Source organism: Lepidochelys kempii, chromosome 8 (genome assembly GCF_965140265.1).
Source record: "Lepidochelys kempii isolate rLepKem1 chromosome 8, rLepKem1.hap2, whole genome shotgun sequence".
NCBI classification, from domain to species: Eukaryota; Metazoa; Chordata; order Testudines; family Cheloniidae; genus Lepidochelys; species Lepidochelys kempii.
In genome coordinates this window covers 63,810,601-63,823,446 of record NC_133263.1, presented here as the reverse complement: position 1 = coordinate 63,823,446, position 12,846 = coordinate 63,810,601, and the positions used below count along the sequence as shown (strand labels likewise).

The window sequence follows — 12,846 nt, the reverse complement described above, 5'->3', positions numbered from 1 at the left end:
AGGGAAAGACAGTCTTCACCAGTTTTGAGGTCTGCATCCTCTTCAGCGGAAAAAAGGAGAAGGGCAGAGGACATTATTCATTTTTCTCTTGACTCATCCCTGCCTCCTCCTCCTCTGCAGCAATTTTTCAATTGTCCTTTATATGGATTATTGATCCAACGTTTTAGGTGGAAAGGATCCAGGGGCACTTCAGGCAGTGCTGCCTGATACTCTGTCTGAAGAAGATAAGGAGATAGGTCCTTTGGTTATTTTTTTTTTTTGCACAGGAACACGCTGACATGGCTCCTGATTTGTCACCACAGGAGCATGTGGGGGGGTGTGTGTGACTTCTCCCTCTTCACTTTCTGACGATGCTCTGCAGTTCCATGATCTGGTGGATTGCAGGGTGTCCATGTGGAACTTACTTCAATACGAATGGAGAAAACCTGGTGTTTGAGGAAAGGTCTTGGAGCTACCTCCAAGAGGAGGCTGTTGTTACCATTTCTCAGTGGTCTGCTGCAGTCTGCTGAGACTGTTAGGTCCATTTCTGCCTCTTGCCTTCTTATTTCCAGCAGGCAGACAAATTATATCAGGTACCCTCAGGGGGGGTTTCATATTTTCGCATACATCCTCTAGCTAATTCGCTGGTGGTGACTGCTGCCACTAGCAAGATGAGGTCTGGACAAGCCATGACTGCTCATAAAAAAAAAAAGAAGTGTGATTCCCTAAGGAGAAAGAAGTTCTCTTCGTCCTCTCTTGGCATTAGGGTAGCAAATTATCAAGTAATTATGGTCTGCTATCAATTCCACTTATGGGAAAAGATGGCACTGTTTGCGCAGGATTTGGCAGATTACAAAAGGAGATTGGCAAACGCAATCCTAATGGAAGTTCAGAATGTTGCAAAGCACATTCTCAGATCTTTGCTAATGCTTCAGACTCTTCTGCCAGAGCATTGGCTTATAAAGTTACCCTGTGGAGATGTGCTTTGCTCTGCTCCTCTTCCTGGGGTCGGTCGGTGAAAGGAACTGAGGTGATAGATAGGTGCCACACCACCTCATATAGACTTGTCCTCCGAATGTTCAGAGACGTGAAGGGGAGGCATAGAAAAGGTGGGTATGAGAGCTTTAAAGGATGCTGCTTGGAGAAGATTACCATTAGGCACCACTAGGTGGTACAATATCTTGTGAGTTGGAAACTGTAGAGCCATCTCAAAGAACTTCAATTACAAACAAGTAACCTTCATTTATGTAAGTGCACTTTTTTAAAAAGGACATTATCTATTTAAAGAAAATAAGATACTACATTTAGAGTTTATCAGTACTAATCTATTTATACATCTCTCCCCTTTCAGATGTAACATGTGGCGCTCCACCTGAAGTTAGCAATGCTACTATTGTCAATAATGAGGAGGGAAGGTATCTGCCTGGTGCTAGAGTGCAATATAAATGTCAGGAAGGATTTGAAAGTATGGGATTGAATGAGGTAACTTGTGAAGATGGAGAATGGTCACAACCACCAACTTGCCAAGGTAGGAGTTTGTATTGTAGTTAAGCAAATAAGACGAGGTGTGCGTTGGTGAGCTGGGAACATGGAATGATAGAAATGTGGGGCTGTAGGGGGCCCTGCAAGGTCATCAAGTTCATTCCTCTGCACTAAGGCAGGATTAAGTACATCTAGATCATCTCTGATACATGTTTGTCTGGAAATTCCTCAGGGAAGTTCTTTTGGGGGAGTGTTACCAAATTTTCAGGGACTTGAAGCCTCTTGCGGAGAAAGATTGTGAAGTCAGGCTAAAGTTTCTACTCATGGAGGCAGCCTTGAGAGCTCAGACTCAGCACTGAAGTCAGACTTGGCACTGAGTGTCTCAGCATTTGAAAAGGAGTGCACCTCCTGCGGTGCCTGAGTCCCAACACTCTTCACCATCCTCAGTGCCTAAAAAGATTTGTGAGAAGCAGACTGCCAACTGCAGAAAGGCAGAGATCCCTGGCACTGTGGTGTGCTAGGCATGGGGATAAGACTAAAATGTGGTTTCTGTCTAAATACCCCTCTTCTTCCGTACCTCAGAAGATGGCCCTGTTGACTCCAGCACCTAGGCAGGTTCCATCAAGTCCAGAGCCAGAAGGAGCTGCTTCCACAACTCTGACACCACACCACACTATTTCAGTACTAACTACGCCACAGGCATTGGTAGTTGCCGGGGACCCCGTGACCCTGTCGGTGCCAGCATCACTAGTAGCACAAGAGCTGATGCTGTCAGTGCCGACAGGCAGAATAACCAGCAGGATTGCTACAGTGCTCGGTACTGTGACAGTCTTGGGTACCTTTGAGGGCTCATCCTTTCCATGATGCTCACATCTCTGCAGGTCTCTCCAACTCAGAACTGATTGCTGGCACCATCTGGAATGGTGCCTTTGTGGTCAACGGAAGGAGAGTCGTCGTCTTCCAAATCAGAGGTCCAGTTCTAAATCTCCCATCCTCGCAGCCACTCTCACTACCCCTCCTCCAGACGTTTTCACCCCTCCATGGATCCTGCGACAGGAGTACCATCAAGTGGTTGGCCAGGAGGTCATTTGGGGCATACACCTGTCCAGTGGCCTTTTTGTAATCCATTGGGCCCTTTTCTACATCCTATTCCAGGCACTCCTATTCAGTGGCATCAGAAATGTGTGAGGCATCTTCCCAGTGGGTAGCACCCATTCCTGTTTCTGGTACTGAGCCTACTACTGGACATCAAGGGCTGAAGAGAACCCTACAGATCTAGAAATGGAGGAAGAGTATCCACACCTGGTGCTGGACTCTTCTTCCTCTTCTTCTGAAGAGGCAGACTCATGAGGGAGCATTTTGTCTCCCCCAGATGACCATAAGGCACACCAAGAATCGTTAAAGAGGATTATCTTAAGTCTGCCATACAGGTGGAGGAAGTAAAAGAAGCCTCTCAATAACTGGCCAATACTTTAGACATTGCAGGTCGTTCCAGAGTGGCTCTGCCTCTCACTGAGGCCATTATGGACCCATTTAAGGTACTGTGGAAGACCCCTGCATCCCTTCTCCACACTTCAAAAAGGGCAAGTATTATGTACCCCCAAAAACTGCATTCATTTCCCTTCTCCTCCGGGATGCCTGGTAGTATCCTCCACCAATGAGAGGGAAAAGCAGGGGCATCAGAGTGCAACACCAAAATCAAAAGACTTAAAGAAGTTAGATCTGTTTGTTAAGAGGGTTTTTTCTACTGGGAGGCGGAAGTGCATCTCAGGATTGCAAACCAGCATGCCCTATTGGGCAGGTATGACTTTAATATGTGGGACTCCATGTTAAATTTTTAACACATGTTCCTGGAAGATGCTAGGCAGAAGTTCTTCTCGATAGTGGATAAGGGAAAATCTGTGGTGAGGACCGCTCTGCAAGCTGCTCTGGATTTGGCTGACTTGGCTACTAGGTCCATGGTTTCAGCAGTGGCCATGCACGGGAGCTCCTGGTTGCAGTCCTCTGGGCTCTACCAGGAGGTCCAACAGACTTTGCAAGATCTGCTCTTTGAGCGAGCCTTTCTCTTTCTGGAGTATACTGATGCTAAGCTCCAGGGGTTAAAGGAGTAAAGGGCAACTTTAAAAATCCCTTGGGTTGTATACCCCAGTTCCTTCCAGAAAGCACTTCAGACCTCAGCAACCACTCCTGTATTCTGCCCCAGCTCTCCAACACGACCTGCAGAGGAAGAAGAGTAGTGGTTATAGGCATAGGCTTCATCTACCTCCTACCTCTTCATCAATGTCTACCCCACCTACACATCCAGGGGGTTCTAAGCAGGTGTTTAGATGGGATGCTGAATGGCGCCATACCTATTTCCAGAAATAAGACCTGTTTTTCCTTTGTTTGCAAACTGCCTTTCCTATTTCCTTTGTCCAGTATCACCACAGAGTGTTGAGCACTGTAGAAGTAGGATACACCCTCTAGTTTATTTCGACTCCTCTTTACCACCGTCCCTCCCAATCCCTATTCAAGGACCCCTCTCATGAAGAACTTCTGGTCTAGGAGCTTCCAGACATGGCTGGGCCTCGGTATACTCACCAAGACATCTTCATTAGGACACTGTGCTCTTGGTACACTTGCGGATTCTAATTTCGCTGAATTGGTGGTTGGATCCTCTCAATGTTTGTGCAGATGTTCTTTTCCTCTGCACTCAACTGTTGAAGACTCTGGTCTCAGATATGTTGGTACTAGGATGGGAAGCTCACCTGGGGCCCATCCAAACTCAGGGGTTTGGGTCCTGGAGGAAACTCGCTCTTCATATCAACGACAGAGAGATCTGGGTGATTTGCCTGTCAGTCTTTCCTACCTCATATCATGGGAAATGTTTACCTCAACAAATAGGGAGGCGCTCGCTCATCCCTCCTTTGTCAGGAAACAATTAACCTATGGGAATTTTGCATAGCCCACTCAATCAACCTTAACGCCTTTTAGCTGTTACCAGATTTGCCCATTACTTTGGGGTACACTCATTTATTAGGGTTACTCTTCTGGGGGGAAGGAGTTCTGTAATTCTATTAATGTACTGCTTGTGTCACTTGTGTTTTCATATGGAGCTCTACTTCTCCCTTCTGCAAGTCCTCTCCCAATGGAGCTATCCTGCAGGACCTAGGTTCCCCAGGGCTGGGTTCCTCCAGCCCCAGAACCAAATGAACACACACACACATGCACACACACGCACCTTAACAGAGCAAGTCTGAGTGGACAGGGTCAATCTAGCTTGCCTTAATCCTATCACTCTTGTCACTTAATCCTATCACTCTTGTGTCTCCCACCGCCCTTCACTGCTCTCTGCAAGTCTTTTCTCTGATCGGTTTTGATTCAAGCAGAGGCTGAGTGTGTGTGTGTCCTTCATGAGTCAGACAGGCTGGATACTGCGCCCTGTTTCCCCAAGAACACAGAGCTGACTGGTATCATAGCTTTCAGGTTTACAGAACAAGAAGGCAGACTGTCTGAACAGGTTATTTTCTACTTATCATGTCTGATCTCTTTACCTGGATGTAACCAGATGCATTTTCCAGCAGTGGGGGACTCCCAAATAGACCTATTTGTGAACAAAATTCAACAGAAAATGTCACAGTTCTGACCCCTGCAAGGCCATGGTCCTGGCTCCATCACAGACACCTTACTGCTACCGTGGACAGAAAAGCTTTACTACACTTTTCCCCCAATACCACTCTTTTACAGAGTGCTGCTAAAGATCAAGCAGGACCATGCCAGGGTTATTTTTATAGCCCCAGCATGGCCCTGCCAACTCCGGTTCCTCCACCCTATAGGACCTCACAGTGGTAATTCCAATCTCACCTGCATTGCACCCAAATTTGATCTATCATGGACAACGGTTGGCTGCTACTATCAAACCTGCAGTCCCTTCATTCATGGAGCCTGAAAGCTCCATGGTTAAATCCCAAAGAGCAGGCTTGCTCAGAGTAAGTTAGAGTAGCAGAAAGTCATCCACCTAGCTGTCAAAATGGAAGGAGTTCTCTATCTGGGCTTGTGAAACTGGAGTCTAACCGATGCATTCATCCATCCAAAATATACTCGCCTATCTTCTGTTGCACCTGAAAGAGCAAAGCTTAGCAATTTCCCCATCAAGGTTCCCCTAGCAGCAATAACAACTTTTCAATCTCATGTGGATGACATTTCTGTTTTTTTTTCTAATTACATAACAGTTACATTCCTTAAAGACCTGAAAAGATTGTACTCTCAATTTAGGGAGCCCCTTCCTCCTTGGGATTTTAATTTGGTTTTGTCTAAACTTACAGGACCACCATTTGAGCCTTTAGTGACATTCACATTACTACACCATTCATGGAAGGTGTTTTTCCTAATTGCTAAGGATATGATTTCATCATCAGGGTCATGGATTCAATTACTTTAATGGACCTTCATCAGGTCCAGCTCCAGATCCTGCTGCTCAGGCAGCCAGGGTTTCGAAGGCATTGTTACTTCAGAAAGACAAGATTGCCTTTTACAGCACCAAGAGCCACATTGTTATCTCCAGCTGTGCTTGTTCTGAAGAAGGTGGTGAGGGAGAAGATGGCCGCTGTTAGCAGTGCCAGATCCTTTAGGCCAGAGTTGTTGGATCTATCTAATTCTGACAGGGTCTCTATGGCTCTGGCTCCAAATCCGAAGTCAGTTCCAGTGTCAGTTTCAAGGACCAAGTCAATCTGAGGATTTCACAAGATCTTGTGCCATCCAGATCCAAGTGCGAAACAGTGAGTTTCAAGAAAGAGACAGTCTTCACCAGTTTTAAGGTCTGCATCCTCTTCAGCTGAAAAAAGGAGAAGGGCAAAAGGAGTAATGGTCTCAAGTTGCAGTGGGGGAGGTTTAGGTTGGATATTAGGAAAAACTTTTTCACTAGGAGGGTGGTGAAACACTGGAATGCGTTGCCTAGGGAGGTGGTGGAATCTCCTTCCTCAGAAGTTTTTAAGGTCAGGCTTGACAAAGCCCTGGCTGGGATGATTTAATTGGGGATTGGTCTGCTTTTGAGCAGGGGGTTGGACTAGATGACCTCCTGAGGTCCCTTCCAACCCTGATATTCTATGATTCTATGATTCTATGATTAATTATTAGTCTCTCTCTTGATTCATCTATGCCTCCTCCTCCTCTGCAGCAATTTCTCAGTTGTTCTTTATATGGATAATTGAACTGATGTTTTATCTGGAAAGGATCCAGGTGCACTTCAGGCAGTGCTGCCGGATACTCTGTCTGAAGAAGATAAGGAGATAAGTCCTTTTTTGCACAAGAAGATGCTGACATGGCTCCCAATTTGTCACCAGAGGAGCAAGGAAGTGTGACTTCTCCCTGTTCACTTTCTGACGATGCTCTGCAGTTCCATGATCTGGTGGATTGCATGGTGTCCATGCGGAACTTACTTCAATACGAATGAAAAAACCTGGTGTTTGGGGAAAGTTCTTGGAGCTACCTCCAAGAGTAGGTTATTGTTACCAGTTGTCAGAGGTCTGCTGCAGCCTGCTAAGACTGTTAGGACCACTTCTGCCTCTTGCCATCTTATTTCCAGGCAGGCAGACAAATTATATCAGATACCTTCAGAGAGGTTTTCATATTTTCACATACATCCTGTACCTAATTCACTGGTGGTGGCTGCTCCCAGTAGCAGGATAGGGTCTGGACAAGCATATTCTACTCCTGTTGATAGGGAAAAAAAGATTGATTCCCTAAGGTGAAAGGTGTTCTCTTTTTCCTCTCTTAGCATTAGGGTGGCAAATTATCAAGCAGTTATTGCCTACTATCAATTCCACTTATGGGAAAAGATGGCAGTGTTTGCACAGGATTTGGCATATTACAAAAGGAGATTAGCAAATGCAATTGTAATGGAAAGTCAAAATGTGGCAAAGCACACTCTCAGAGCTTTGCTTCAGACTCTTCTGCCAGAGCATTGGCTTCTGAAGTTACTCTGAGGAGACATGCTTCACTTTGCTCCTCTTCTCTGGATGTGGATACTAGAATAAAGGTGGAGGATCTCCTCATTGAAGGGGATGGTCTTTTAAGTAAAGAAAAGGATGAGAAAGCTGGGAAAGCTGAAGGAGACTAGAATGAGAGCCTGCTCTTTGGGTTTGATTTGTTCTATTAGCAGGAGACCTTCTGCTCCTTCTTTCCATGATCAGAGGCAGTATTAACCACGGTTTTCTTCAGCTTATTTCTCATCAAATCAAAGATGTCAGCAGCAACTCTAGCCATGTGCATCATTCCAGAGCCAACACAAGAAGAGGTCTTTCAAACTGAGGTCTAAATCTAAGCAATCTGCTCCCTCTGTCATCTTTGTGGAGTACCAGGCTTCAGATCTGATGTGAGGATGGAAAGTCAACAATCAAACAGCAAGGACCTTTTCCTTCCTCTGTCTGGGGACAGACTTGTCCATTTTATCAGCAAATAAAAATCTTATTAGAACAGACAAATGGGTCCTAGAAATTATAAAGAGATTTACCATTCAGTTAAAGAAACTACCCCCTTCAATTATCCCTACCTTCTCTTTTCTGGGAATGTCTCACAAGGCTATTCTACTTTCAGAAGTGCAGAAATTACTTCTGATAGGGGCTGTTAAGAAGGTTTCCAAACAGCTGAGGGACCAGGGGTTTTATTCAATATACTTTCTGTTGCACAAAAAGGATGGGAGGTTTTGTCCAATTTTAGATTTAGATTTAACTAGATGATCTTTCGAGGTCCCTTCCAGTCCTATGATTCTACAAATTCTAAACAAGTACATTAGGAAGTTTGGGTTCTGTATGTTAACTCTGGCCTCCATAATTCCTTTGCTTTCAGCTATGGATTGGTTTGAAACTCTCAATTTAAAGGGCACATATTTTCATATTTCTGTCTGACATAGTCATTAAAAGTATCTTCATTTCGTGGTGGCAGAGCCCCATTTCCTGTACAAGGTGCTCGTGTTTGGTCTGTCCACAACACCAAGAGCATTTAACAAATGCTTCTCTGTAGTAGGGGTTCATTTGTGAAAGCAAAGTATTTTTGTTTACATATTTGGATGACGGGCTAGTGATGCCTGCTGTTCACAAGGATCTATTCAGTCACATCGCTTATACAACAACTACCCTTTTTTTTCAGACCTGGGTCTGCTTTTGAATGTCAAAAATTCAAATACCTGTCCAACTCTGATAATTTTATTCATGGACTCCATAGTTGATATGACAGCAGAGAAAGCATTCCTACCAGAGTACAGATTTAAAAAAAAACCTGTGCAGTATATTTTAAACATTCAAATATGTCAGACTCATAAAGTATTTTTCTTCCTGGGTCTCATGGTAGCTACTACCTATGTGACTCCATTTGTGCAGCTCAATATGAGGCCAGTGGAACACTGGATTTCTCAGGTCTACAGGCCCAATTTGAACAGTCTTCCAGTGTTAATCAGCATGCCTCCAGATATGCTGGACTTGTTGACCTGCTGGTCATTCGGAAGTGTCCAGTTCAATCCCCCTTCACCATCGGCAAGGGTAACTTTGGATGTGTAAAACAATGTCTGATGGAGAGTGTACATCTGAGTCATTTTACACTTTGAGGTCACTGGGTTTATTTGAAATAGTCCACATCTGTGGCTTGTATGCAGGAAAAATCTGATTCTCTTGTTTCAGTTTCCATACCTTGTGTTTTATGATATTTAATGTACTTTAATAGGGAGGGGCTATCTAACTCATTTTTGAAAGTTCATTTGGCAGCTATTTCAGTTTACCATGTTTTGGTTGATGGTAGACAGCTGTTTGTGCATAATATGGATAAAAAGTTTAGGAACAAGGTGTAGGCTTCAACAGTTCCTGCTATGCAAGCCCTGGAACTGGCATCTTTCTTGGCACCAACATGTTTGGTACCATCAGGAACTGAGCCTTTGTCAGTAGTGCCAGAGTCAGGATGCTCTATTGGGCAGCTGGTCCCTGCATCAGAAAATCTTCAGATGCTTCCTCTGCTAACTGTGCATCTTGCATTGGTCCAGCTCCCATGAGCTTTCTACTCCACACAGTACTGCACTACCTTGGCATTCCCATGCTGGCTCTTCTTCAGACTAGAAGTGGGATCCTACATATTTAAAGGTCTCAAGTCTCTGCTTATTCCTCATCACATTGGTCAAGCTGTGGCACCGTGACTCTTACAGGAGCATATCTAGAGAGACCTTCCCTTGGGGTTGCGCCCCAGTACCACATCAAATACAGCAGTGGCCTTTCTGGAATTTATGGGTGTGTGTGGGGGGAGGTTCCTCCAGACTTCAGGTCATCTTCTCCTAGTCACTGTTCTGTGCCCTTCTCCATCTATTAACATTCTCAGTACCAACACCAGTACCCAGCAGCTGAGGGAGGTTATCTCTAGTTTCTGATTCTCCTGCTATGGATGTTCAGCAAATGGTAGAGCGGATGGACAGTTCAATGCTTCCACTCAGTGTTTCCTCATCGTCGCCAGATGAGGCTACTTTTCAGAATCATCTTCCCCTGTTCTAGATGATTACAAAATGTACCAGGAATTTATTAAAAGGGCAATCACCTCCTTGGGAATAGAAATTGAATTGGTCCAGGATAATCCACACAAGTTGATGAATATTTTGGATTCTGCGAGAGGTAGTTGAGCACTCAGGAAATAAATGCTACCAACTCTTGGTGAGGATGCACCTCAGATCCTTACTCTATACCTCACGGAATCTCTGGACCTAGTGAAAGATCAGCTACAGGCCAATCTTGTGAAGCCCTTGCACTGAGTGGAGTCACAGTTCAGGTGCTACCACTGTTTGCAATGGTGCCAGTATCTCTTGGGAAAGGAGGCTACCTCTCAAGCCTGCAGGTGACTTCTTGTTCCTTAGGCTGCATAAACAGTAACTCATTCCAGTAGCTAATTCTGTTACTGACACATAGTCAAGAAAGGAGTGTGATTTGACACTCCAAGGGAGAACTGCAATTCCTCTCTTCTCTTTTTCCAATGACTTCTTGGGAAGAGCTGTAACACTGGCCATAGGATTGTGTACTAACACTCTGCAAGGTCTCCTAGTGGGTTTGATACCTGCTGGAGCTGTGCTATAAGGGGCCATAGGGTCATCTGTGTAGAGACAAGTGGCTTCTGCAAAGACAACTCTTTTCTCAAGCCAATCACCTGAGAGCCACAGATTTTGAGGTTGAAGGCCCTGCCACTTTTGCATGGAGGGGAAACAGGACAAGTTTATTTCAGTAGCTTACATGGTTTTGCTGCTGTTTTTTTTTTCAGGGGGAGAATCTGGCAGAGACTAGTTGCATATCCACCTCAGCTACAGAGCATAAACTCCAAGGGAGAACCCATAGAGGAGTTTCTGTGAGTTGGGGAGGAAAAGCAGAGTATGATTTGGATAGGTTGGTCAGAAATTTTCCAACAGAATAAACACTGATTCGTCAAACATGAAACATTCATCAAACTTGAAACTGATGATTTTGACAAATTCCCATAAGTTTTTGACCCTTCATTTTTCATTCCCTGCATCCCAACCCAAATTTTTTTACTACTGGATAGCCCTATTGTTGCCTCCCTGCAATTTGAAATGTTCCTATGAACAGTACTGGTTAAGTTAAGAAGCATCAATACTGGATCTGAATAGATTAATTAATTAGTGACATCATTAATTAATCAATACTGGATCTGAATAGATTGTATATAAAACTAATGGAATACTGTAAGTGATTTAGTTACCCACATGGGAATGTGTCAGTGACTTCAGAAGTTCTCATCTCTTTTCAGATATGAGATGTGCACCTCCACCTGAGATTCCTGATGGTAGGATTCGAGGTGCTAAGCAGCAAAGGTATTTGCCTGGCGATATAGTGCGTTATCAATGTTCGCAAGGTCTGAGCCTTTTTGGGTTTCCGACAGTAAAATGTAAGGAAGGGAAGTGGTCTGTGTCACCAGTATGCAAAGGTATTTTACTTTCCTATTTCTAAAATAGCCTAGTAGATATAGGATATTTTTGGAATCAAAAACTTCAGTCTTACTCAGAAACATCTTTACTTCCCTGTATTTTTGTCTTTTTATAATGCACAAATATAACATCTCTTGTAAACCAGAAAGCAAATCTGTTTCCAGTCTGTGATGTTCCATGGCAATGATAATATAGGTTTAATGAGATCATCCTCCCATTGGGCTGAATCCTGAGCTCCTTATTCAAGCAAGCCCTCAGTGGATTTCAATGGGAGTTTGGCCTGAGCAAATTCTGAGTAAAGGGTGAGGGCCAAATTTTGTCACTCCTGCTCATGCTGAATAGTTAACATTGACTTTGATTAGCCTAGTCCAGTATCGGGACTTCAGGATTTGACCCTCAACATAATGTTAATAAGAGTGATCGATTGTTCTCTATTTCTGATTTTTGGGGCCACAATTTCACTACCACTTGCGGATGAACTAGACAATACACAATTGGTGAAATTCCCACTCCATTGAAGTCTGTCGAAAAACTTCCATTGATAGGACCAAAATTTCACCCTATATCTTCAAGCTTCCTGAAAAAAAGTGGTGTCACTCTGTTGGTTCATTTTGTTTGTCTTTTCACATACCAGAATTTCATTGGCTGTCAGGGTGAATATAAATATTTAAAAAAATGACCGTAATAACTAGCAGTGCAACACCATTTTGTTTTGGAAACCAAAACTGTGGTTCTAAAAACTAACTAGTCAGCCGCCCATGTTCACAGTGAGTAGAACCATGACTAGTTTTCCCTGATATCTCAGCCTTACTGAGCTTTTCCCAGTACAAGGTATAACAGAGATAGTGAGACCCCAGCAATATGAAAAACAAATTACAAATATAAAAAGCAAAATAAAAATATCAGAGTCAATATATTGTGATTATTAATACCAATAAAGATAAACAGACAAAAATATCTATCCTAGGTTATACACCATTAAATACACAGTTCAGTCACATCATTAAAATAATGCCATCAGGGCAAAACATATACGAATATAAACAAAGAGCCCACTATGTCTAACAACCACAACCAACTGACTTCTCTCAACCGTCTCTGAGAGACTGAGAGACTAGCTGGTTTTTGCAGCATGAAAGAATTCAGGGTATGGCAGGCCACAGAAAGAAACAAATTCCAAAGTGAAAAGCCTCTCACAGAGGGTGTCCTATCTTCAGAAGCCCCCTTCTTAAACCAATGATATTCAGTGCCAAATGTAGGAGCTGCACCCAGTGGGATGTTACCCATCACATAGAGGCAGAGGGGCAGGGCCTTAGCAGAAGAGCTAGCCCACCACAAAGGGAAGCATACATTTCATTCCCCCTAAACTACAGTGCAGCATACAATATGCCCTGTGCACTCCACAGAGCACCAAGATAAACCATTGTGTTGAAAGGAGATGC

General features: G+C 43.9%; 1 protein-coding gene across 1 annotated transcript in view; it reads left to right on the top strand.

Moving 5' to 3' along the window:
* Positions 1 to 12,846, top strand: part of LOC140916619 (coagulation factor XIII B chain-like) — a 148,434-nt gene that overhangs the window by 97,806 nt on the left and 37,782 nt on the right. Inside the window, exons 11-12 of the mRNA XM_073358292.1 lie at positions 1,331 to 1,507; positions 11,227 to 11,403. Of these exons, the coding sequence (XP_073214393.1) occupies positions 1,331 to 1,507; positions 11,227 to 11,403 (354 nt within the window). The remainder of the gene's footprint in view (positions 1 to 1,330; positions 1,508 to 11,226; positions 11,404 to 12,846) is intronic.